Source organism: Osmia bicornis, chromosome 4 (genome assembly GCF_907164935.1).
Source record: "Osmia bicornis bicornis chromosome 4, iOsmBic2.1, whole genome shotgun sequence".
In the NCBI taxonomy this organism is placed as follows: Eukaryota; Metazoa; Arthropoda; class Insecta; order Hymenoptera; family Megachilidae; genus Osmia; species Osmia bicornis.
In genome coordinates, this window is record NC_060219.1 from 6,744,159 (window position 1) to 6,769,751 (window position 25,593).

Below are 25,593 nucleotides of genomic sequence, written 5' to 3' on the forward strand. Positions count from 1 at the left end.
AAAAATGATATATTATATCTTGACCTAATTCCTTATTTTCAATCAAGAAAGAATTGACCATTGAATCGTAGGTATTTAGGTTTGAGTGGTATCCGTAAGATCTCCCCAGTGAAGCTAAGTTGAGCGCGGATCCCGGAAAGATGGGTTACCGCCGTGCTGTTGACGACAAACAATAGGACAAATAACAGATAAGACAAAATGGGTTTTTTTGAAGGGCTCAAAAGAGGGTTACCATTTAATTGGGAAAGGGGGTGAATTTAAAATTAGGGCTTGTCACGTCACGTTCATTAATCTTCCGATCAAATTTGACGTCCCAAACCGCCCTCTGTTTACAATTTATCCAAAATTTCATCTGAACCTTCGAAATAATCCAGCGATGACCCCGAAATAAAGAAATGTGTCCCCTACATTCACCGATACCCGCTGTATATGGCATGTTCGTTGATCGGCGTTGTCGAACAGGTTCGTCGATCGATCAAGCAGAAGAGGATGCTCGTCCATGTTGGAATAGGCACGATGAAAACGCGGATAGAGAAAGAGATATACATACATATACCGGTCGGTGTGTCTAGTCTTACCATGTATGAGCATAAAGGTTTCATTGCCTTATTAAGGTTCGCGCGATCCCTGCTTCGACCGGCTATCGGGACGAAGAAAGACGGAAAACCGGAACTCCGAAACCAGTTTATTATTCGAAACGTGGGTTAGTCCTGCGTGCACGGCTCGGCCAAAGGAGAAAAGAAACCGGGCAAGCAACGTATTTTCTACCGGGTCTTATTCGAGGCCAGGCCAGAGCCTTTGCTCCACGAGATAATACGGATCTCTTTTGTCAGATACCAATGTGTCCAAGACATTGTTATTTTCCTGAGAAGTTTCTACTCTCATCCATAAATGTAACCTTGTCAGCATGCGCTCAGTGCTTTCGTTTTAAACAATCAAACACTTCATTCGAATGCACAACAGGATTGAACGTTCTGTCCATTCGTTGGTATTTTTGCTGGATTTTTGTACCCTTTCTTTTTCGACGTTCCTGCAGCCGAACAAACGGAAAAAATACTTTAATCCGTTAAACTGTGACGTTTGAACGAAATTTGGGACGCGATTCAGCGATTCACGAAGTAGACAGATTTTCCTCTATGAAACAGCGTTCAATGTTCTCAATTTCGAACAATCGAATAACTTGAAATTTCAAATTTCATATTTATTTTACATTATAGTCGTTGAATTCTAGTTATCATGGATTTTAATAGTTTTACACTAGAGTATTATACATTAACTTTGAGGTGGTAGCATTTAAGTTTCCATTTCCTTGAAATTTCCTTTTCTGCAGCCCCAACTGCGGAAAGTTATCAAGAGTTTACTGTACCTTGAACTTCGGCTCTTCTAGACTTCCGAATTCCAGAGTCTATTTTGATTATTTCAGAATTGTTATAAACGCTTCGACAGAAGCCCCTAAATATTATGCGGACGATAGATTCCTTTTATATATAGATCCCATAAAATGATCGGCCATCAAGAGGTTAAAAAGGAGACAATAATCGGTTGACGCACGCGTGACGAGTTCCGTTTTTACATCGTAACTGTTTAATATTTAACACTCGCGCCACTATTTTCGTCTCGAATTCTTCGAGCAGCGACTATTCAACGCAGGTCGGTATTTTTGTTCTCGAAGCAGCTAACAGCTGTTTCGTTCTGGACGCAGGAAAATCGTTCAGTTGCGCTGTTCGAGCGCGTTGGGCAATCTGCATAATTTGTCGGGTGCGTTGGCAAACAGAGCGAGCAACAATGTGCAACATTTAGACACTTACCGATGTGACATAAAGAAAATTTATTTCCCATAAATTCGTGCCATTTTTTTACACAGATATTCAAAATAGACGATTAAATCTATGTTCGATTATTACAAAGGTAGTTTTCACTTTTTACATATTTTCATTTTTTGAATGATTGACAATACAAGCAAAATATTACGTAATTTATAGGAAATCTTAATTCTTCTCTCAAATAAATCACATTGACCTTTGAACAACAAGGTTTGAGTCAATCGAGACCCAAACTGACAAAACATATGCAAAGATATTCTGAAGATAATCTTAAGTGTAATGTATAATTTTCAAACGAAAAAGTTTAAAAACTTTTAGAAGAACAGTGCATAATATACAAAATGAAAATAATATGAATAATATTAAATTAAAATTGGGGCTTTCTCCATAATCCACCGTCTGAAAATTATTCCCCAAAACTGTTGCAAATTATATTAGCAATTCTTTAAACAAAAGTCTTCTGATTATAAAAATGAAACGAATGTATTAAAATAGAATAAAATGAGTGTAAAAAAACATATGATTATTTATGCTTAGAAAAGATATCGTAAATAATTAAAATGAAATCTGTCACGAACTTATGTCTGACTAAATATGGAGCTATATCCCTAGTAATATATTAAATTTATGATTCTTGCTATTAATGACCCCCTACCTCATTCAATTTCTTAATAAAGACTGTTTTATTGTCGCTCTTAGTATACATGTTCATTTGTATTGTATCAGTCAAGTTGTTAAGGTACAACAGGATGAAAATCGTGTCCCTTACACGCACCTGGTTCGAATCACTTTCGTCGCTTTGTTGTTGCGTTACCATTTCACGCGCTCGTTACTGTGCTTTGTCGACCACTCGTCGGAATTGCTCTTTTGCTCGTTTAGATAGAACCGGACACAGGTTATCGCTTCGCTTTGCACGCGTACACCGTGATAGAAAGTTACTTGCGTCTCTCGACCTGGTTCGTTTCTCTTTTTCCATGATATCGTCCAATTTGAAAAAAGAAAAAAGAAGGCTATTGTAGCCTGTGAAACCGGCGAATAAATTCAGAGATAAAGATAATCGGGAACTAAAAACACGCTACGAATCCTATAATTTTTTAATTCACCTTAGTGACTATTACTTTTTAACACCTTTTACATATTTAAGAATAAAGTTTACATTGCTAATTCATCGAGTTTGTCTAGCCTTCAAAATTTTATTACATCCTTTTATTGCCTTGTGAAGAACGTGCCAAAAATATGTTATACCGTTACTGTATAACTGAATCTTCATACCCGAATGGATCCTTTTCCCTCGAACGTAGAAGGAGAAGATCATCACCTACGATTTGCATTCATTGCGTCTCGTTATGTAAACGCAAGCAGATTTCTGTTCGATGGATGATCCTCGAGATAACGTAAACGTGGCTCATAACTTTCGATTGTTATGAGAGAACTAAAAGATGAGCGACCCAGTATGCACTGCCCTACGCTCGCTTTTGTAAGTTTCACAACTGGGTCAGTGATAGAGTTAGTTCTATTTACTGGTGCATCGATATCGTATCGACCCATGCGCATCTTTTCATTTATAAATCCAATGAAACACGACCCTTCTTTTCCATTTATTCTACCGTATAGAGGCGTTATTTGGTAGATACGTTAATTTTTTATTTATAAAATTACTAAATTTTAATTAGACATGACTGTATTTGCTTAAAATTCATAAAGTAAATAAGAAATAAATAATGCACGTAATGCTCTACCTCGATTCTCTCTGAAATTATTTCCTCGTTGAATTCATCACACAAAATACTTCCTTTCATCTGCAATATCCGATCGAGCGATTCATGAAGCTGGTTCATTCTATATTAAATCAAATACCAATAACTCGATGTGAAACGAAGCTTCCATTAACAGCATACCGTGTAATTGATAATTGCATCCTCTTTGCTAATTGAACGTTGCTAATTCTCTTCAAACATTCAAGAATTGAGCTATCATAACATTAGGTAGATGATGAATGAAGATATTAATTACGTGAGATATATTCAAGAAAAAAGTGAGAGATGCGATCAAAACAAAAAATTAATACACATATTAACTAGGAATGTGCAGGTAGCCGAAATTACGAGCTCGGGCAAGCTCAGGAGAGCTCGGAAAGAAAATTCGGGCAGGTTCGGCCGGATTTCCGAACTGTACGAACCTTCGGGTAGACTTCACTCAGAAAGATTCGAACAGATTCGGTCCAAAGTGGCGCCAGTTTATGATTTCGTTAAACATAACTTAAGTAACACTTGAACGCCGCCATATAATTATGTAATATTCAATATTATATTTTATTATTCATCGAGAATAAATTAATTAAAAGTTCAAAGAAGAATTCTAGGCGGTAGATTTCGAGCCGCGTCTAATTTTACGGTTGTCCTCGATGGACGAACCCTAAAGCCTTTCAGCGATTAATCAACCTGGCGTTGAATTGATACACAGCCAAACGACACTCGATATTCTACAAGACGCGTATTCTCTTTTTAATTAAATAATTCTCTAGTTGGCACCCGTTTGACAAGCTATTCACCTATTTTATGCCTACTCTATGATCGCATTTTGAAGAGTTCACCGACAGTTTAACGGAGCTATCGGATCGGTTGAATTTAATTTTAACCGTTTAACTAAGGAAAGCCTTGTTTCGAACAGCTGTTGAGTAATCTTCGCGTGCACCAATGATCCAGAATGCGTTGTATTCTTATAGCAGTTTCAAGGATGCCCAATTTGGCCCTGGTGAGCTTTTATCGATCTCGTTAGCTCGTTACACGACACTTTTTTGACTTCATCTAAATCAATTCAAGCAACTTTATTTTACTGCTTTCTACTGTACCATAGAAAATTGTAATTCTAAAAATTTTTCAGAAAAGAATCAAAGGTTGATGCGATGTTAATCGTGATTTATAATAAGTGTATAAGTTTTCTTTTTTCTTTGCCATTAATCTTTCATTCCTTTGCAATAAAATTTTCTCACGATCCGATACAAAGGATTGCCGCTGAAAATTGATTAGCGTTGATTGTTAACGTTCCACGGTTTCAAAGTTGAAGATCCTTAACCGCCCGCTCTTGTAGACAATTACGAACAGTTATGGCCAGCATTGTTACATCATCGTTACTCGTGTCAGTGTAGTATGAATAATGCAATTTTGATTCGCCAGCTCGTTCGACAAGGAGATTATTAAATGAACGCGTACCAAAGTGAGCCTCTCGGGGCGTTGCTGTTCATTAAAAACCTTCCGTCTGGCGAGGAATTTTGAGAGCGTATTAAAGTTGAAGAAACGTGAATTGTATCCAGAAAATTGTCAGACAGAGGGAAAGGAGAAAAATAAATGAACAGAGTTGAAGTTTGTAAACGAAGCTTTCTCGTTTATTAAAAATTCAGTGTGTTTTCATTTTTAACGTTTCAACTCGGTACAATCACACGACAAATCCAATGTAGCGAATCTGTAAATTAAGCAGCCGGTTAAATTAATATCCTGTTTCTGCAAATAATAAATTGCGGTGAATGAACTAGCGTCGTGGATAATTCAAACCGAGCGTGAGTTGGTCTTTTAATACTCGTGAATTTCAATGTCAGATGATGAAAATAAAACTTGTTCCTCTATCATTGAATCTCCACGTTTGTTTTAGAAATTAAATCTTGTTCGTTGGATTATGATTCTAATTTTCTACGTCGATATTTTCGCAACGCGCTGCAACATAACAACCACCGATTTTTCCAATAATGTAGCAAACGCCTCGTAGTCTATGGTAACGATGTAATTTTAGTAATTACCGCACGGCATCCCACCTGGCCAAGTGTGTGGCACACGCAGGTTAATGAGCTCCCCTGTTCCCAGCTCTGTGACGTTTCTAATGTGCTTCCGAGATACCTTGCTCGCCCACGTGTCTCCAATCCCACGTACACTATCGTACAAAAGTATTCAACCAATGGTTAAGCACACACCTTGTTGTGATAATATCAAATAGACATTCATTCATTATAATAAAGACAACATTGCAAAAGTAATTCAAACAATCTTTATTCTTTTTATACTCTCGTGATTAATATTTCATTTCATTTGCGTAGCTAGCTAGGGTCCAGGGTGTAAAATTCCAAAATTCCAATATTCTTAAATTTCAAAAATTACAAAATTTTTAAATTCTAAGGTTTTAAAATTCCCACATAGAATCTTGCAAAGTGCAAAATAAGGAACTTGGCCCACCCTAGAAAATAATCCTAGTTACGCCAATGTGTGTCTGAGAAGTACCAATTTTCCACACCTGTCCTAACGATATTTTAACCAGGTGAAGGGAAACTGCTCCGATATGAATGACGGTCGATGATCGATGAAAAAGTAACACTGCTCTCTTTGTTTACATTTTAATAAAAGGGGAACGACTCGTAAACCGCGTGGGTCTTGAAACGAGGGTGAAAGTTGCATTGTGTTCGTTCATGGCCTATACTGCTACGCGATCCGAATCTTTGAATAATTCTACGATTGGCATAGTTTCGCGAAATAAAAGTTCGCGGTGTATTGTTCAAAGATAGTAGATGATCTGCTTTTGGACCGTGAAAGGTTCCACGGTGAAGTGTTTTCTAGCTCGTGTTCGAAGAAAATTGCATCGTTCAGTGGAACTTCCGGTTGCTTTTCTTGCTGAGAACATTTTTCCTCCCAACTCTCTGCGTCCCGTTCACCGAAATGCGTGAAAGCGATATCAAATCTGTTCCCAGAAAATCCATGCAAAAAGGAAAAATGTAAAAAGAATGAAATTAAAAAAATTACACTGAAGTAAGAGGAAAAATGCCATTAAGAGGCGACGAGCTAAAAAGGAAACGAAACGAAGCGCAGTGGTAGGAAGAAAAGGGGATAGGTTCGTAGGAGCGGATTTTTCCCAAGGACGGATAGACCATTCCAGTACGGCAATGCCGGTGTTTCGATGTTCGACTGTTAGGTGCATACGTACAATAATTCCCTACGTCCAAGTTATGCATGCGGTTTACCTTGTGACATCTCTTAGCTACAGCCACGCGCCTTTCTAACGCGATACCAGCTCCACGCAACCGCTTCGACCTATGTCTTACCTACACGGTGTCTCGAACGTAATTTTTCTTAATTTATAAACTTATAAAATCGAATAATTAGAAACAGAAAAGTTTGCGAGGCTAAGTTTGAAAATGAACTGTTCAATAATTCAGAGCATAAGCTGAGAATTTTTCTGACTATACATGTCCATTTTCATTGTGGCACTCAGGGTGTTGAAGAGTTAAAGGAATACAATGTCAGGTTCTAATAGGAATAGTTGTCTCTATTTTCTACGTGTCTGGAAGCTATCAATCCCATGACACCCCATAGCTACGTGCCTTTTAGACCACCAGCTATCTCACGTTTGAAGTGTATACTATCTCACGTTTTCTCTACTCCTGGGGACAATACAAATCCCAGCCATAAATTTAACGAAGCCATGCAGTGTTCGAGTTAGTCTGTCTTCGGTTCTATTGAAAAATATCTGGTCGTTGAGAAGTAGATGTTTCATAAAACTAAAGCATTCGACGACAAAGACAAAGGGGTGTAATAATTGTCACGAGAAGTTATTTAAAGCTCGTGAAAACATCGTAACTAGTGCCGTTGAGAAACAAAGTCCTTCCGATACGTTCGATTTTCAAATTCGAGGGTCAAGCGGATTTGGCGAGCCGTGAATGTTGGCCGCTCGTGAATCGTCCCGTTTTATTTATGCCTTCGAGCTGTGGCGAGCGTGTCGGCTGGCAGAAGCACCGGACAGGAAGGAAGAGAAGAAAAATAAAAAGTAAAAGAGAAGAAGAGGACACGAGAGGGAGTCAAGAGAGTACACGATTACAATTTATACGCGTGGATGGTAGAGAACCTCCTTCTCGTCTCGGTTATTCCACTCTGTTACTTTTTATTTATGCCGATGCGGCGACGCGAGTCGCGCGATCACCGACCGATAATAATTTTTCATTACACGACCGTGGCTTGCCGTTGTAAAACGCGTTCCAAGTTCGACGTCGATCGTTTTTCTTCTTACCATCTGTTTTCTTCAACGCTTAGAAGGTTCTTTGTGAACATTCTGTTTTTATACTCAGTTAAGGTCGCGATTAAAATAACTATCAAATTTAATATTAAAGTCACCACAAATATCCAAATATTTCAATCGTCCGTATCATCGAAATTAAGAATTAGAATTCGAAATTATTCAAAGTTTCGCAGCAAGAACGGAACTAGCCACGTTCTTAGATGAAAAGTCGCGATTTTCGGAAATTTTAATTATTTGTAACTTAACACACTTAAATTTACAAGCGTCATATTTTCAATTTTCGTTACAGCCTCAGATAAAAAAGTTACAAAATTGCCTTTTACTATTTCTTTCCCGATTTCGACAAAAGCACATATCTTAGTAAATTAATTTGTATAGCTTCTCGAGAAACCCGAAGTCATTTCGTTCAACTTTAAACGAGGTATTCTCTTTTAAACTTTTGCGGCAGGGTGTATATTTTGCGGGCTTGAACAAGTCCTCAGGATATCCGTGATTCGATCGTAGATTGTATATATTTAAAATGTATTACGTTCAAAATGCAATTATTGTTACGGAACTCTTTTGGGTAACCAAGTATTCGACAAATATGTTCAAAATCTTCGTCTATGTAGAAATTTAGAATAAGATAAAGAAACTTTGAGCTTGGAGCACAAAAATGAGAGTAGAGGAATGGGAATATTTGTCAATGTCTAATACTATACCCTGCGGTATCCTCGGTCCAAACCGAATGGAATATATCTACCGACCATAAAGAACGAGCACGAAGACATAAAGTGAATTCAGTCTGACAGGGGATGCTCCTTTGCGACGGCAGTTACGCACAGTCCCATGACCCTTTGATAGAAATTTATGTCAACATTGGTCTGCTCTTAATCGTCGTTAACCCTAATCAATTGGCGTCGAATCGTATCGTTTGGTTCACGTGCACGCGTACGATTAGTCGAAGCAGAGAAGCGTCCCTCGATGCTTCATCGCTTTTCTTCCCGATACAAAACGTTGCCCTGTATACCGTAACTTCGATAATTCCTACGTTCCGATGCTAGTTGCGTGATCGCGAATACGTTCAATCGCATGATCCCCGTGATTACACGTTGCCGCAATGAATTACTTACAAGGCTAAGCAGAAACTGTTTATGGGATACGAGTTTTCGAGCAAGATCCTTGCGCTTCTTCTCCGACAGCTCCCTGGAGCTTTCAGAAACACGATATTCGCTTTGAAATCTCTGCATTCGATTTTCTCTGTGTTTTGTATTTCATCCTTGGTTGTTTTGGTCAAAGGTACTCGAAGGTACAGAAAATTATTATGGAAGGCACTCAGGGTTGTACAAAGTTAACGTAGAAGCTATTTGAAACTGCCAAAGCAACTTAGAGGTACACAAGCTATCTAAAGTCTGTAGCATCAAAGTTAACGAAAGTTATGGGAAATTACCCTTGGAATTATACAAAACCATGAAAGCTAACCAAAGCCTCTCAAGGCTATAGAAAATTAACATAGAAGCTATCAAACCTACTCAGAGCTACTACTCTAGAATTACTCTAGAAATTACTTAAAGTCATCAAAGCTATCCGGCTGACAAAAAACTAATATACAAACTAGTGAAAGCCACAAAAGCTATTCAGGTTACAAAAGTACTAATATAGAACTAAAGTTAGAAACTACTCAGAATCACCAGAGCCATTCAGAGGTACAGAAAGCTACCACGGTAGTTCCTCAGAGCTACCAAAGCTATTCAGAGCAACTCAAAATATATGAAAATCTTTCTATCGTTCTCCGAGGAATTCATTTAGTTCATTGCCAGCCGTCTGTCGATCAAGTTTTACGAGCTCTCGTAACTTGGTCTAAGCGTATCTCGAGGTGATTGTGCATGCGAATGAAATCGTGAAATCTGGTGAAGCATGGAGCCACTAGCGGGGAAACTACACACGGAAAATTAATGGACGCGACCGTAGGTCGTGCAACTCTTTACGAGAAGAACAACCAGACAGACGGTTGATTATCATTCAAACGGCACCGGCGACCGGTGACTGCCCTTGGCCATACGGAAAGGCGACGCTTCGCAAACGAAACGCTTTAATGCCTGAAAGAGGAGGAGACGTAATTGTCGGGTCGCTTCTCTTGGTGTCGTTAAACTCGTCGAGTCTTCGTCGAGGGTCAATATACACCACTTATGTGCTCATATTTCCAACTAATTCGTTCTACTTTTCAGCAAGTTTCTCTGATGGATCAGACTTTTTTTGTACAAAAGGATGATACGAGTGTCTGATTAACCCTTTGACGAAGCAGGGCTGCGTTCACCCTTAGGCAAAATAGACACGTGCCTAGGATCAGGTGAAACGAAGGGCCTGCATACAGGTGTTTGTGATTACTGTATACAATAAATAAATTCGTTGATTTTTACTTGTAAATTTAAATGCAAAATGTGTATGAGAAGGTCCCCGATTTTCATTTGTGCGCCTAAGGCCTGTAACAGACAATATTCTAAAATTTTTAATTGTGATTGCCAACATATTGTTTTCTCTTTTTATTTTTAGTCAATATACATAAAATACTCTATTGTTCAGTAATATGAATATCTTCGCTATAGTAATCCAGTAACATAACAATTGCAAGTATACTTTTAAGCACCACTAAAAATCTCCCGGTGTCCTCAAAAGTATGAAACTTTTCTTTCGATGTTTGTAGTCTAAAAAGAAGTATAGAAGACGCAGAAGAAAAGACTAGAAGATAGTGTTTTCTATCGAGAATCGTGGCTAACTGTACCTTGAAGGAGGCCGTAATCGTTAAAACTTCTGTGTATATAATTTAGCGAGGAAGTTCGTATTGCAAAGCTAATTTCGTTCCAGGAGAACGAAATCGGATCTGAATCGTGATTGGAGATTTAGATTTATCCGTCATTGGCGATGTTCACGGTGCCAGAAATTTCGTTCGTGAGCCTGTCGAATACTATTCGCGTGCGAGCTCGAATCGTGAATATTTTTCACGTGCGTGTGAATCGTGTTCGAATTTGTTTATTAATTATGGAGTTCCTTGTGCGTGAATGACATGGACGTAAGTACGTGTAAGTGGGGATGCATGCAATGCATGCTCATATGTATTGAATCCAGGCAATTCCAAAAATAATAAGGTGTTAACAATGCAATACGAGTTACAAACAATTGTGTATTGCGTTGCTAATAGAAACGATGTCAGGCAGGAGATAAATCTCTTTTAGTAAATCTAAAATTTATATTTATTATTTCGCATAATGTCCAAGTGAAATGATCATCAAGTGATGACTTTTATTCATCTGTATGAATCACATGATCTGATAATCTGATTTACCAGATTATAAAAATCGTGAAAAACGATGATAGCTTCGATTAATTCTTACAAGAAAGGTTATCCTTGACCTATTTTTCATTTTAACATCGAACCATTGAAACGAATCTTTTTTTCTCTTTATGTAATTTAAGAGGAAAAAATGAAAATCTATTGTATTATGGATTATTGTAAAAATTTTGTGTTAATTTTTTGTTGCAGAAATTACTGTCATTCTTTCACCCCAAACCGACGCGAGTGGAGAAATCGGACAACAATAATACGAACAATTCTTCAGCCAACAATATCCATAACAACATGCCGATACACGAGTCCATTAATGCCACATCTCATGACGTGTATCGTACGTGTAATTTCATATTTTTTTGGAGATTTTGTTTTTCTCACAATTTCTATATTTCATAGGTATTTTAGTATTTGACGACAGTACATTTCATAGAAGTCCTTAATTCTTTACAATAAGAATTTCGATATAATAGATTTATATTACATAGCTTTCGATTCTGTATATTTCAAAATTACCAAAAAAAGAATAGCACAGCATCGGATTGACAGGAAGTCTAAGGGGGGCTGCAGCCTCGGGCCCCATTTTCTAAGGAACCCTCTTCTAAGCCTTTCATTTACTACGTCAAAAATTAATTACCGTCATTTCTTTTTATTGTTATTATTTTTCTCTGTGATTTTGGAATAAATTTCAATTTTTAAACCTTTGTCAATTAACGAAGCATCTTTCTTCGAAAATTGGACAGCCCCTAGCCCCAAAAATCTTAATCCGATCCTGGAATAGTATTGTAAAAATTCAATTTAGATGACTATAATAAAAAAAATTCCAAATATTGGAGTCAAAAATACACGACATCGATCATCAAACCGATGTGTTCTTGTCGTGCATATTTGAACGCAAAGTTATTTTGCAAAATGCAGCTGGGAGATTGCCAATGACATCTCAGGAGGCCCTCAAATATTACGGTTCGAGGCTCACAGAATTCGAACGTGCCGAAATCGAGAAGTACTCGGAGATTTGGTATCTTGGTTTATCAGCTCATAAAATTCACGGCGAGGAAGGGTCATCGCAAAACGGTGGATACGACGACGAAAACGGTAGTTACAACAAGGTCCTCCACGATCACATCTCGTACAGGTGCGTACCTTTCCCTCTTTTTCCTTCTGGTTTTCTCTCTTTCAGAACTTTCCATTTAATTGCCGACACCCAATGAACATTAACTCGCATCGATTTCACGGTTTTTCCCGATACAGTCGCTATTTATCCGTAATTACAAATCATAAGATTTAATAGCCGTATCCATTCAACTGAATAAAAAAATTCATTCATATACTCCAGAAGATGTTGAAATAAAATATTGTTTAACCACTTAATACTTGCAGAAATTATAAGGCATTATAAATTTTCCAATTTTATAAATTAATTTTATAATTTAATAAGTTAATATAATTTTATGTCTTATGATATAAAATTATTTGAAAAATGTAAAAGAATGCAATTAAAGTAGTGAATTTCAGCTTTCAAAGAATTTTTCAAATTCTTCGCTTTGACGGATAAATATAATATCGCACTTTAATTGTGTTTGCTTCGTTTGAAAACTTGCTTTTAGTCGGAAGTGAAGTATCGGAAAGCAATTATTAAATTTGTATCGAAACGGAATATATTGATCGCAAAAATCTTGTTTACAAGATTAGAACGTTCCGCGAGCAAAACGATCAAAAGCTTTCACGTAGAAGCTATACTTCTGTATACATTCAATTATAACACTTCCTGTTTGATCATTTTTATCAAAAAAATCAAACTGATACTTCAATTTTTTTCATTTAATAAACAGATTTCAAAATTTTCAACAACTTCTAACAAACTTTAATGTGAATTGTGTGACTCGTTATCACGAAAAGTAAAGCGCATCTTATCTCTGACACGCCGCATTCTTTTTCTACGTTATAAATCAACTAGGATTGTAATAAAAGAGAAAATAAATTTTTGTACATTATTTAATCAGATACGAGATATTGGAGGTGATTGGAAAGGGAAGCTTTGGACAAGTAATTAGAGCGTGGGATCACAAGACGGGTCATTACATTGCCATTAAGATCATCAGGTTAGTAAATGCACATTTTCACAATACTTGAGTTATTAAATATTACTACAAAAATTTGAATACCCGAGCCTTGGATCGAATCGGGTCGAGTTGGGTGAGACCCCGACTGTTGGTCAAGCACATAAATTTATTCGGGTACCCGTAATTTTGACAGTTGAATACCAAGTTGGTTTAGTACCTGAACTCGGCTCGAGACACGAAACTCCCGAAATCACTGGTACCCAAACAAATTTATGTACTAAACAAACTTTTTAGAGTCCACCCGAGTTTGAAAAATTCCTGCTCCCAGCCCGACCTGAATTTTCGAGTAATGTGTCAAACTGACGTATTATTTCGTTGTTTCAGGAACAAAAAGAGATTCCATCATCAGGCTCTCGTCGAAGTGGAAATCTTGGAACATCTCAGGAAGAAAGACTTGGACGCGAACGCGTCGCACAATGTGATACACATGCTAGAATATTTCTACTTCAGGAACCACTTGTGCATCACTTTTGAGTTAATGAGGTACATTAAATCTACTTTGGAAATATTTTTTTCTTTTTGTTCTTGTTTGGATTAATATTCAGATAACATAGAAATCTATAATTATGTATTATAAAAAGTGATTAGATACATATGAATTAATACTACAATTGTAAAGTTTTTAGAGTATTCATTTTATATCTTATCGTAATAGATTTGTATCTTTGTAAACACGCAGAAAGGACGTATACACAAATATTTATCACTGTGTCTATTTATTTTTTCAGTTTGAATTTGTACGAGCTAATCAAAAAGAATAACTATAAGGGATTTAGCCTCAGCCTAATAAGAAGATTCGCCAACTCGCTAATTAGCTGCCTGAGACTGCTTTATCGAGAGAAGATAATCCATTGCGATTTAAAACCTGTACGTACTCGCATCTCGTTAATTAATTTCCAATTCGAATTGAATAAAATTATGTTCTTCGAAATCTTCATCGTTCGGCTTTAATACTTATCACTGTTACAATCTTATCTATGGGTACTGATTACTTTATGAATCGTATTTTACAATTTCTCTTATTTCTCTCACATAATTAAAAAAAAAAAAAGAAAAAAATTACTTCGAAGTTATAATAAACTGCTTGTTTCGCTTTCTTCGCTTAATTCCAACGTTGAAAGCAAGTATCCTTGTTCGTTAAACGAAAGTTGTCCCTTCAATAAGTACGGTGACCCGCGCGTTAATAAAGCAACGCGTAAACGAAGTAAATAGACGCGATGTAAAGTAACGAAGAATGCGGGGAGTTAATAGGCGAGGGCTGGTGCCTTAATGTAGTTTCCTGATCCAGCGTTGTTCGGTTACAGGAGAACGTGCTTCTGAAGCAACGGGGTAGCAGCTCGATTAAGGTCATAGACTTCGGATCCTCGTGTTACAGCCACCAACGTGTATATACTTACCTTCAATCCAGGTTTTACCGAAGTCCAGAAGTGATTCTGGGCCTTCCATACGGCACACCGATCGACATGTGGAGTTTGGGATGTATCCTAGCCGAACTTTACACCGGTTGCCCATTGTTCCCGGGCGAGGATGAGATCGAACAACTCGCCTGTATCATGGAGGTTCTTGGTCTTCCACCAGAACACATTATTAATCACGCCTCTCGTCGCAGGCTTTTCTTCGGTAAGTTCAGACAATTCGCTTAACCGAGTGGCAGATTAAGGTGAGGTCTAAGGAGAGCTATAGCCCCAGGCCCTTTGTAAATCCTCCATTTATTATATTAAAAGATATTAAATGAAATCTTCTTTTACTGTTGCGTTTCTTTTTTACGATCGATTGTTGTTTAATTTTACATAGAATAAATCTCAATTTTTGAACCAAGTTTATCAACAAAGGGGGATCTCGAAAGTTCTATAACCGCAGATAACCAGAAATCTTATTTCGGTCCTGGCTTAATCCTTACAAACGTCATCCGGATGACAATCTGTTATCTGAAAATAAATAACACGATATTATTGTTTCAGATCCGAAGGGAAATCCTCGATGTACGTCAAACAGCAAAGGCAAGAAGAGGTGGGTAGGTAGCAAAAACCTCGCGATGGCTCTTCGTTGCACCGACACCCTTTTCGTGGATTTTGTCAGCAGATGCCTCGAGTAAGTTTCATTATTCGAACGAATCGATCAGTGGCGGCTCGCAGCACCCCCTATTTCCACTTGATATTATCGATAACATTTAATATAATGAGTCCTTTTTTCTTTAATTCTTTCTTTATACTTGTACTATATATAATCCTTAAGCTTAATGTCAGTAGCCATCCCTCAGTTTATGAAAAAGATAGAAAAATCTTTATGGTGTTTGACTGTGTACGCATGCGCACATAGGAAGCTGCTCCATAGGATATCGCTCCCGCAGTGCCGGCTTTTTTAAAACAAAGGCTAAACATTTTCTAAAGCAGCACCCCCACTAATTTTAGCTACGAGTCGCCACTGGAATCGATGTAAGATATCTCTTTGATTTGATTTCTTAACGTAAAGCGAACGGTTCGTCTGTCCTCAGGTGGGATCCAAAGAAGCGTATGACCCCCGACGAGGCGATGCGTCACGAGTGGTTGAACTCGTCTTCCTCTCACGTGAGTAGTTCCTCGTCCTCGACGTTGGCTACCTCGACGGTGAATACGAACGCGAACACTAACGCGAACACGAACGCTAACACGAGCCTGGAGACAACGTCGCAATCGGCACACGCTCAGACGATCAGCGTGACCGTTAGCGCGCCCCGACAACGAGCGACCACGGTAGAGGATCCTCCTTACACGATGTACCGTCTGTACAAAGGACGGAAATACGTGCAGAGGATCAGCACAACCGAGAACACCGACAATAGCGGGCTCGTGGTGAAGAGCAAGCTGAACGGGAGCGCGAGTAGCCACGCTTTAGCGAGCAGCACCCAGACGACTACCTCCTCGAGACACGCTTCGACCGGCGATATCGTCGCGAGTCTGGACCCGAATCTCGACGATTCCGGTACGTTTTTACCGCCGATATTGTGAAATCGGGTCTGCGCTAGCCATTTCTAGATGCTTTCTGTCGCGCGTACCGTGTCGCGATCGAACATTTCGCTCTTTCACGTACACCGGCCACGCGGAAACGAAGAAACTATGAAAGGTTGATTTGGTCACGACAATAAAAAAAAAAAGTAAACTAAAACTAAAAAAAAAAAAAACAAAACAATACACGGTTCACCGTGAGGCTAAGACCAATAGAAAGGTGGAGATTTATTAAATGCGTACACGTTGACGACGATGACCATTCTTCTTTGGATATTTCATCGATTGAGGAAGCGTGTCCGGTCACGAAGAATTCGAGAACATTTGAGAATACAATTATATATATATATATATGTATCAAAAAGCATGTAGAATTGGCTGGCTGGATCGGGCCCGATCGTTTTCGACGCCAAAAGGCTAGGCAGAATTGTTTTGCTAGTCTCAGCATGCGCCGAGCTTATTTGAGGCCAAAATAATGTGATGAACGGGAGGCGCGTGCCGTGAACAACGAGAGCATGGTTATATAGTAGAAACGCGGTCGTTTCGTTCGTTAGCCGAGCACACAGCTACACACCTACACGCAAAGATAACGATTTTAGCGTCTCGGCTCCGATGGTATATATCACTCAGGTAATCGTAAAACGACGTGTGTGCACCAATCTGTAGAGAGTCGATCGGAAATAACGTAGAGTTTCGTTCCCCTCGCACCACGACATTCGTCCCTTAATCTCCGAGTATAGCAAGATTCTTACTAGATATATGCGTTTTGCGAATCGTACGAGATCTAAAGAGAGAAAAAAAAATAGGATTGTTTGTCTTGTTAACGATAAACGGGACACATAAGTAACAACACGTGTCAAAAGTTCGATTCGCAAATTGACTAGCGCAAATTACATTACGATTACTTATATTAAAGTGTACGAGGGGTAGCGAGAGGATGAATGTGTTTTTAACAACGAGATTCCCACGCGATACGATTCCTAATCGAGTCAGCATCGAATTTGCGATCACGTCGATACAAGAGAGAGAGAGAGAGCGAGAGAGAGCGTGAGAGTGAGAGAGAAAGAAAGAGAGAGAGAGAGAGAATCTGAAGTCGTTTGAAAACCCCGTGGCAACAGGGTCGTACGATTTAATAAATGAAACGTCAAGGCAAAACGACGACGGAGTGACGGAAGAAACTCCGAGACGAAGCGTGCCCTAGTTTCGCGAGGCCTGAGTAGTCTTATTGTGATATTAATCTACCACTGTCTTATGTAGATCTCTGATATTAAGAAGTAAACGATCGCTATATCAATGGTTTTTCTTTTTTCATTACTATTAATCATTATTATTATATTTTTTTTTCTTAATATTGATTATCGCTCTCGCTATTACTGCAAGATTATAATTACGATATTAACGAAATTATTCGATGAGTAATAACACAAGAGAGATAACGTTATTATTATCATTATTATTATTAGAGTTATTATTAGAAATGTACAGTATCGAGCATAGTAGGCTTCTCTAGAGAAATTGGTGATATTCTCTCCTTGATAGACTTCCCCGACTTTCCCACCACCCCCATAGGTTTCCTGGGGTTCCGGGTTTTCGAGGTTCCTGTCCCACGCCACAGGCTACTCGTTCCCAGACTTCCGCTTCTACCCTTAGGGGAGGGAGTTCCATATGTGTAGGTCTTTGGCGTACCACCAATTAATTTGCGCAGGAAAATTTGAATTGAGTTTGAGTTTTCACTTATATTCTAAATTCTACAATATTTAATAGTTACAAATTGCCAAAATATAGTGAAAATTAGGATTTTGAGAATTCCTGCTTCCTGTATATCGTCATTTTTCACAGAGAAACCTACTTTGCTCGATTTTGTACAGGTTTTTGAGTAAACTCTCGAAATCTAAGAGTTTAACAGCACGTAATCGCTTTCTTCTTTCTTTCTTCATTTTTACCTGTATTTTTTGTGGAAAATGTGTTACATTATTGTATTCTTAGAATTTGCCAGTCGTTTGAAAGTTCCCTGTTATCCTTTGCATAACGCTTTCAATAATTAATTATTTTAATCAAAATATTATATCTTGCTGTACATTACATCTGTCAGAAATTACCCAATTCTCGAACACCAATTTGAACGATTAGATTCAGTTAAAATCGAGCATTATTTGGTAGAATTATGCGAAGGATTTGAAAGGAACGTTCAATGTGGCGTATAACATACACATCATATTGCAAACGAATACACGCGCAAGCAAAGAATATCCGCTCTCAGTGTTCAGAGATCACGATGAAAGATCAATTTAATGAAAAATACTCCAGCTCGTAGTTATCGTAAATATCGTAGAATATTTGTACATTGTTCTCATCGAATTCATTCATTTGTTATGTTCTTTTCTTATTTGCATTTCGATCGGTCATAATCACTTTTTTAAATACGATAGGCGATCTCGTAAGTTGTCTTCGAGCATTTAATCAGTGAACCTTCAATAGATTTAACCCTTTTTCTTATTCGAAATTACATTTTATGATACAAGCCACACTAGATTATCGTATAATAGACACCTCCGAAAATGGGTTAAATAACCATAAAAAATGCTTAAGTCCTCAAAGCTTTCAATGCATGCTTTTAACGCGTAAATGCGTGACAATGAAAATGAAGAAATCACGCGACAAGACTGAAATAAATTAAATCGTCGACTTTAAGGTTTCATTACGTTTAAATACTCCGTGTTAGGATCACCTTTCGATGATATGCATGACATCCGTTTTGCATGTTCTATTCGTTCTACGATGAAACAGCTTCATTTGTTTTATTAAAGATAATTATTTAATGTTCCTTAATAATTTTGCATGTTCCTTTTGTCCCTTTACCGCAGTAATTATGAGTTTTTGCGAGAAAATGCGACTTTGTAGAGAAATTTAAAGATAAGATAAGAAGACAACTTACATAATGCCAGGGACAAATACCGTTAATTAATATAGAACACGAGGTATTGAAAGAAACACCATTTTTTTAAATGTTTGAATATTTTAATATTCCAAGTTTTATCTTTTACTTTGTAGAAACTTTTACGTCTTCCTATCAAAGATGTTTGATTAATTTTTCTTTCTTTCTTTCAATATCTTGTCCGGCAGAAAGACGGAACACGTACTCACGAATCTTTTCCCCTTTTTCTTGAATTTTTCACAGGTTTATGAATCGCGTAGAATGAAATTGATCGATCAGAACGCGTAACGAGCGGTTTCGTAAATTCACAGGCGTTATCGGCACGAGAGAAAGAGAGAAAGAGCTGCCCACGGAAGCACTTTATTCATCTGTAGTCAGAGCGATGAGTCCGACATTTAACAAGCGTAGTATTTAAGGCAAGAAACACACAGACACACACACACATACACAGGTTTATAGTGAACAAGAAATATCAAATTGTGTATAATAACTAACATTAACAAGGCGTGTGCGCGTCTGTATGCATGAGTGCGCGAAAGCGAACGTGAAACGAAGAATAAAGAAGGAACAAGAGGAGAAACGTGTTCGGCGTGAATGTGTCTAGACTCTAGAGTGAATGGGTTACGTTACTGCATATACATATATACATATACGATTTTACGTGTTAAGAAACCCACGCGGAAGCGACAAAACGAGTTAAACATAGGATATCCATTTAGAAATAAAATAGAAAAGACCGTTTGAACAACGTAGCTCCGATACGTGGAGCCTCTGCTCCCTTTTACCTTACCCTCCCCGATTAAACCCTGATACCATTCACGGGCCTGCAGTCGTGTCAATTGAATTGCTCGCAAGAAATAAATAATAAATAAAAAAAATTAAAAAATGCGACGCGAAGAAAGAAATTTCTCTCATGTGACTTATTAATCGTCTTAATGATCCAGTTCTACGATTGGACGTAAATAGAATTACGTGCTATTACTGCCGGTATTCCGTATAAAATAGTGCGTTCATCGATCAGAAGTTTAGAATTAACTGTGTTAAGGGAAATGACAATTATAGATCATCGAATCAGGAATATACGCTTCGCGTCATTTGTATTGTATTGAACGATTCAATTGAATCGACTGAAAGTATTTGGCGCGAAGAATCGTCAATACGTGAAAAGAAAAGAAGAAAAAAAAAAAAGAAATGTACTATAATATCGTCGTCGCATTTTTTTCTACGTATCAGTAGTTCACGCCAATTGTACAGTCGTTGAATTTTAGTTGTGTTCACTATATTGTATACAGTGGGATCAAATTACGTGCGTTAGGATCGACTGATCTACGTAAACTGACGCGTTTCGAATATGTCGCGCGTGCGCCGCGCGGCCGTTTACGCATGCGCGTGCGTCACGTGACACGAGGCGCCTAAATACGAAATATTGAAGTATACTTTCTAAAAAGAAAAGAAACACACAAAAAAAAAAAAATAATACGATGAAAGAGACAAAGAAATGTTTAAGGTTGAATAAATTAGACGATGCATCCACGAAACGAAAGCTTGTTGTATCAAATTCGATTGGATTGAGAAAGAATCATCGCCGTCGCGGTCCGAATTTCTTTTTTGGTTCGAACAAAGCCAAAATAGACGCGGACGGAAACGACAGTCGCTTTCTAGTCCGATAACATACATATATAACAATGAAAGGGGGATGGTCTAAAAGGTCTAAACTTTACGAAACGAAAAGGAAAAAAAATGGAAGAGACTCTCTTTCAGGCTTCAGCGTGGAATGCTCTTAGCGTATATCTGTTAGGACAGCGTGTAACTAATTATCGAGTTAACGACGTGATTAGATCTATTGAATTCAATTAGATAGTAATTGTGCGTATATGGTGGTATCGTTGCCACCGTCACGACCGTCCCTTCTCCCCCTCCCTTCTCGACACAAGATTGATCCTCAACAACCGATCGATCTATAAAATTGTGACGATTGATCGTTCTTAGTGTAATTCAATAGGACAATCACGAATAACAATTTTTGTGTTAGCATATTATGAAAAAGACAAAAAAAAGTGAATCCTCTAGTTAAGCAGCGTCCGTAGGGGCACGAGTTCGAGCACAAAGTGTCGTCTTCTTACGTAAAAGATCTCTGTTTAATATGTAAAATTACGTACGCTGTTTAATCGATCGACAAACTCACAAACTCGTAAAAAAGATTTGTGTAAATTTCTCTTCGTTATACGTTCTATTCGTCGTCGAATTCACTTTATTAGATTTCACGTCGTTAATGTATGTCGTATCCCTTTTAATGGAAGCATGTACAAAATGTAATAATAAATATATCTTTGGTAACAACACAGTTTTTCGCATGTTTGAGATACAAAGATTGTTAGAGGTAAATTCTAATCGTGATTTCTTGTTTAGAGACATGTTCGTGCTGGTTATGTTGAATGAACGTCTGCAAGAATTTTTATTCGACGTGTAACAATGAGCTTCGCCAAAACGAAATACATTATAAGATTGTGGCGGGAGGGGGAAAGGATATTAACAGAGAAATAATAGATGAAATATGGAAGAGAAAGAGAGAGAGTGTGAAAATGAGAGAGAGAGAGAGCAGGAATTGATAAATGGTTATTTGTAACTCGGCGTTGAACATCGGGGAAGATCTTGTTACATCGTGTGTAAATGCGAGTTCGTCAATTTCTGCCCAACTTAATTATAGTTAACGAAGAAAAGAATTGCTAATAATAAATGATTATAATAATGACATTAGTATATGTAATGATACGATACTGAAGCATCATCATCTTTTGTATCATTTGTTCGTTTGTTTTTATCTTACTGCGTTTGTCTTTCATTATTAATGCAATACCAAGATGACTCGGTTTCGACACGGTATCTTGTGTGTAAATATATACTAATAAAAAATACAAATACAAGAGCAATGTCTTAATTATTCTTCTGTTCAATTACTCATAAAATACTACATATTCAGGATACACTTGACGGGGTTGACACGGGTAATGCAGTGAGGTGACATTACCGGTTAAAGTGGGCCTAAAAAGGGTTTACGGGAATACAGTTCTCGTCCTTATATAAGAAGATTTTGAGCTGGGAGTGGATTCATTTGAAAGAGGAAGGTTCAATGTAGTGCGCATTGTGGTCGGAGTCGAAAGTTACAGAGGTTTCAATTTTTCTATAAAAGGTCTATGGATCGCACATTTTAGCTTTAGGGTCTCTGACACCCCTCGTGCTATAATGTCGGTATGCGAAGAGTGTCACCGGTACTTCGGGGTCCCTAACACCCCAAGCCATCAGCAATTGCGTCATCTATATAAAAGCGGCGCAAACTATTCGTTACCTTACCGACTGCCGACAGGTCGATTACCGACTGTTGGAAGTTCAGTCGATAATTTATTGAGTAGTTTCCGCCGTTTTTGTATAGATGGCGCAGTGATCGAATTTTAAAAATACTTCATTCTAGGCGATCTTCTCAAAATATAAGTTTATCAAATAATTATTCTAATAATTTTTCGGTCTTATGCTGATTTTTTCTAACTTGTTCAGTAATATAAGCGTCCAAAAAAGAGAAAAAAATCGATGCGTCTGGCGTGTGAGGCTGTGCGACTTCCGGTTGTTTGCGCAATGAAGGTATTAAAATAATTTGTAAAAAATTTGTAAATATTTAAATGATTTATTTAGATTATTCATATTAAATACATGTTAAAAAGAAAACACTGAACGTAGAAATAAGTACAAATTACTTATCTGTATTCAGATTTTATCACCGTTTTACATCTATATATTATTTCAACATTATTCGAATTACATAAATAAAATTAAAAAACAGAATTATTTGCATGATTACGTCTTAAATACACACGAAACGATGGCTAATAAATTGTGATGTTAAGAGAAGCGTAGAAAAGAATAAATAGAATATTGTTTTAGGTGAAGATTACTATCTTTCACAGAGATTTCCAATTGATAGAAGGCACAGGATGTAATGTTACATACAACATATATATAATTAACACTGCTCAACAGCATACATACATTTGACATTTTGCCTTCAATTATGTTCTTTTAGAACAGCTCTTTTACAGACACGTATTTCTAGAAGAAAATTAGTAAACGATTTAAATAGGCGATGATTTCCGCATGCACAAGAATAAACACAGACATATATGTATAATGCTAATTTGCATCTGATTAATTGAAATTTCGAGGTAAACATTAGAATTCCACTATCCCAATGCTACCTTCTTCTTTCTCCTTTCTGTGTTTTCCGTTTTTCCTTCTTCTCTTCTTTTAATTGTTTCTGTTTCTCCCTGAATAGAAAAATAGATATAATTAGTGACATATATGTTAACAATTTATGAGTCAACTCATACCTATCTTCTTTGTCTTTCTCCTTTTTTTTTTGACTATCTTGTTTAGCTTTCTCCCTTCTCTCCTTTTCTTGCTGTATTATGGCAGCAACATTTGTGTTCTTTTCAATTCCACAGTCTCCTCCACTGGCACCCTCATCCTCTCCCTCCCCTTCGCTGTGTTCCTCATCTGACATTTGACTGTACTGAGCAAGAATGGCCTCTCTTATCTTTTTTTCTTCTTCTGTGTAACTTTTTTGTGTTGTGGTTGGAAGAGACTGGGACTCCAGCATTCGTGCCAGTCTGACATCCACATCTTCAACTGGTACTTTTGAAGCAGCAACATCTTCAACAGGTAGCCACTTGGTCCAAGCGCTTAAAATCTCTGCTACATGTTTGCTGATGCTCTCGTCCTAGAAACCGACGAAATGAAACATTTTAACTTTCGAACAGAAGGTGTCATTCGTTCAGAGTACATATTACGGGACATCCTCGAATTATTAAGATGTTAAAGGGATATAACGAAGTTGTCGACAACATTTAAGCATATAGACATAAAAACGAAATGTAAGACTTATCGAATTTAAAGAGACACATGCGAATCATCGATAGAAAATAATAATAATAGCATAGTTGTTATTTTTGACCGGCTGATAGAGTTCGGCTACGAATAGCAAGCATATTCTAACCTCACAATCCGTGTGCTCCTCACCGTTATGCCCGAGAGTATGCTTTCAAGGGCTTCGGTCTTCTCATCCTCCGTTTCATCACCCTCTAAAATTCCCTTGATGTACGATCCAAAAACACCTTCGTCAGTATTTAAAGCCTGTAATTTCTTACTGAGCCAAATATCAAACGAATTTGTCACTACCGCCATGTTCGGCTTTTTCACGTTTCCGATTCTTCGGAACTGTCAGTCGCCAGTGACTACAGATCCAACAAGACTAGACATGCCTTTGTTTTCAAGCGGTTTCGAATTTGTGACTTGCGAATAAACGCCATCTGTTTTATCCTAGGATATTTCGTTTGTAAATCGTTTGTGATTGATTGTGAGTCCATTTTTAACGTTTGTGAGAAATTAGTTCTTTTGTAATTAGCAATTTTATTTCAATCATGATGTGAGTCGAAACTTTTTAGTAATTCTTTATAATAAACAGATTTTGTGATAACTGATAACTGTAATTGATTGAAAATCGTTTGTGATTTACACATATATATCATTTTCATTGTTTGTGAGTAAATAATTTCTTAATTATTTACAAGTTTGTTTTATAATAAATAATTGTAGTGCGCATGCGCTACAGATCCGGTCGTACCCATAACTACCTCGAACATGTGAGTTTCACGATTTGTTCGTTTTTAGGTCTTATATTTCGCTATTTGCTTCGGGGTCGCTGACACCCCAGTGGCATAATATCAGTATGCAGCGTCACCGGCACATACCTCGGGGTCTCAGATACCCCGAATGCCGTAGTGTCGGTAAGCAAAGAGTGTCACAGGTGCTTCTGGGTCTCTGGCACCCCGGATGCTATATTATTGGTATGTAAAGATAGTCACCGGCGTTTCAGGGTCCTTAATACCCCAATATGATATCAGGTCGGTACGCAGAGGGCATTATTGCCGCAGCGGGGTACCCAACACCCCTGGATAATATCAGGTCAGTATGACGAGCGCACAACCAGTATAATTTTTTTCCAAAGTTGATTTAATTTACTTCATTTATATTTTTTTTTTGCTTATTAAATAAGCTCATCGAAGGGGAATAACATTTATGATTATATCCCTCTTTTGGGTTTCAACCGAGGACCCCATTTATTTTATTTCTTCCAGTTATTTATATAATTGTATCTCATTTTAGGCCAAGGCCATCCCAGTATCCCTTACATCCATGCATTCCTTACATCCCTGCATTCCTTACATTCCTGCAACTCTTAAATACAATTTTTTTTTTTTTTATTTTAACGTGGTGGAAATCTTCAGAAAGACACCTTCAG

General features: G+C 37.6%; 2 protein-coding genes across 3 annotated transcripts in view; one reads left to right on the plus strand and one right to left on the minus strand.

Moving 5' to 3' along the window:
- LOC114881279 (probable serine/threonine-protein kinase dyrk2) overlaps positions 1 to 17,603 on the plus strand; it is a 166,576-nt gene extending 148,973 nt beyond the window's left edge. For both annotated transcript variants that reach the window (XM_029198022.2, XM_029198027.2), the window contains 8 exons: positions 11,398 to 11,539; positions 12,121 to 12,337; positions 13,206 to 13,304; positions 13,650 to 13,808; positions 14,054 to 14,192; positions 14,630 to 14,945; positions 15,287 to 15,416; positions 15,820 to 17,603. In XM_029198022.2, the coding sequence (XP_029053855.1) occupies positions 11,398 to 11,539; positions 12,121 to 12,337; positions 13,206 to 13,304; positions 13,650 to 13,808; positions 14,054 to 14,192; positions 14,630 to 14,945; positions 15,287 to 15,416; positions 15,820 to 16,312 (1,695 nt within the window). In that variant the 3' untranslated portion in view covers positions 16,313 to 17,603. The remainder of the gene's footprint in view (positions 1 to 11,397; positions 11,540 to 12,120; positions 12,338 to 13,205; positions 13,305 to 13,649; positions 13,809 to 14,053; positions 14,193 to 14,629; positions 14,946 to 15,286; positions 15,417 to 15,819) is intronic.
- Positions 17,604 to 23,233: 5,630 nt separating this feature from the next.
- On the minus strand, positions 23,234 to 24,600 carry LOC114880780 (coiled-coil domain-containing protein 43). Its single transcript, XM_029197167.2, has 3 exons — positions 24,312 to 24,600; positions 23,624 to 24,012; positions 23,234 to 23,560 (listed from the first exon to the last, which is right to left on the minus strand). Exons 1-3 carry the CDS (start codon positions 24,474 to 24,476, stop codon positions 23,488 to 23,490), a joined length of 627 nt encoding a protein of 208 aa, XP_029053000.2. The 5' UTR covers positions 24,477 to 24,600; the 3' UTR covers positions 23,234 to 23,487.
- Positions 24,601 to 25,593: the final 993 nt, after the last annotated feature.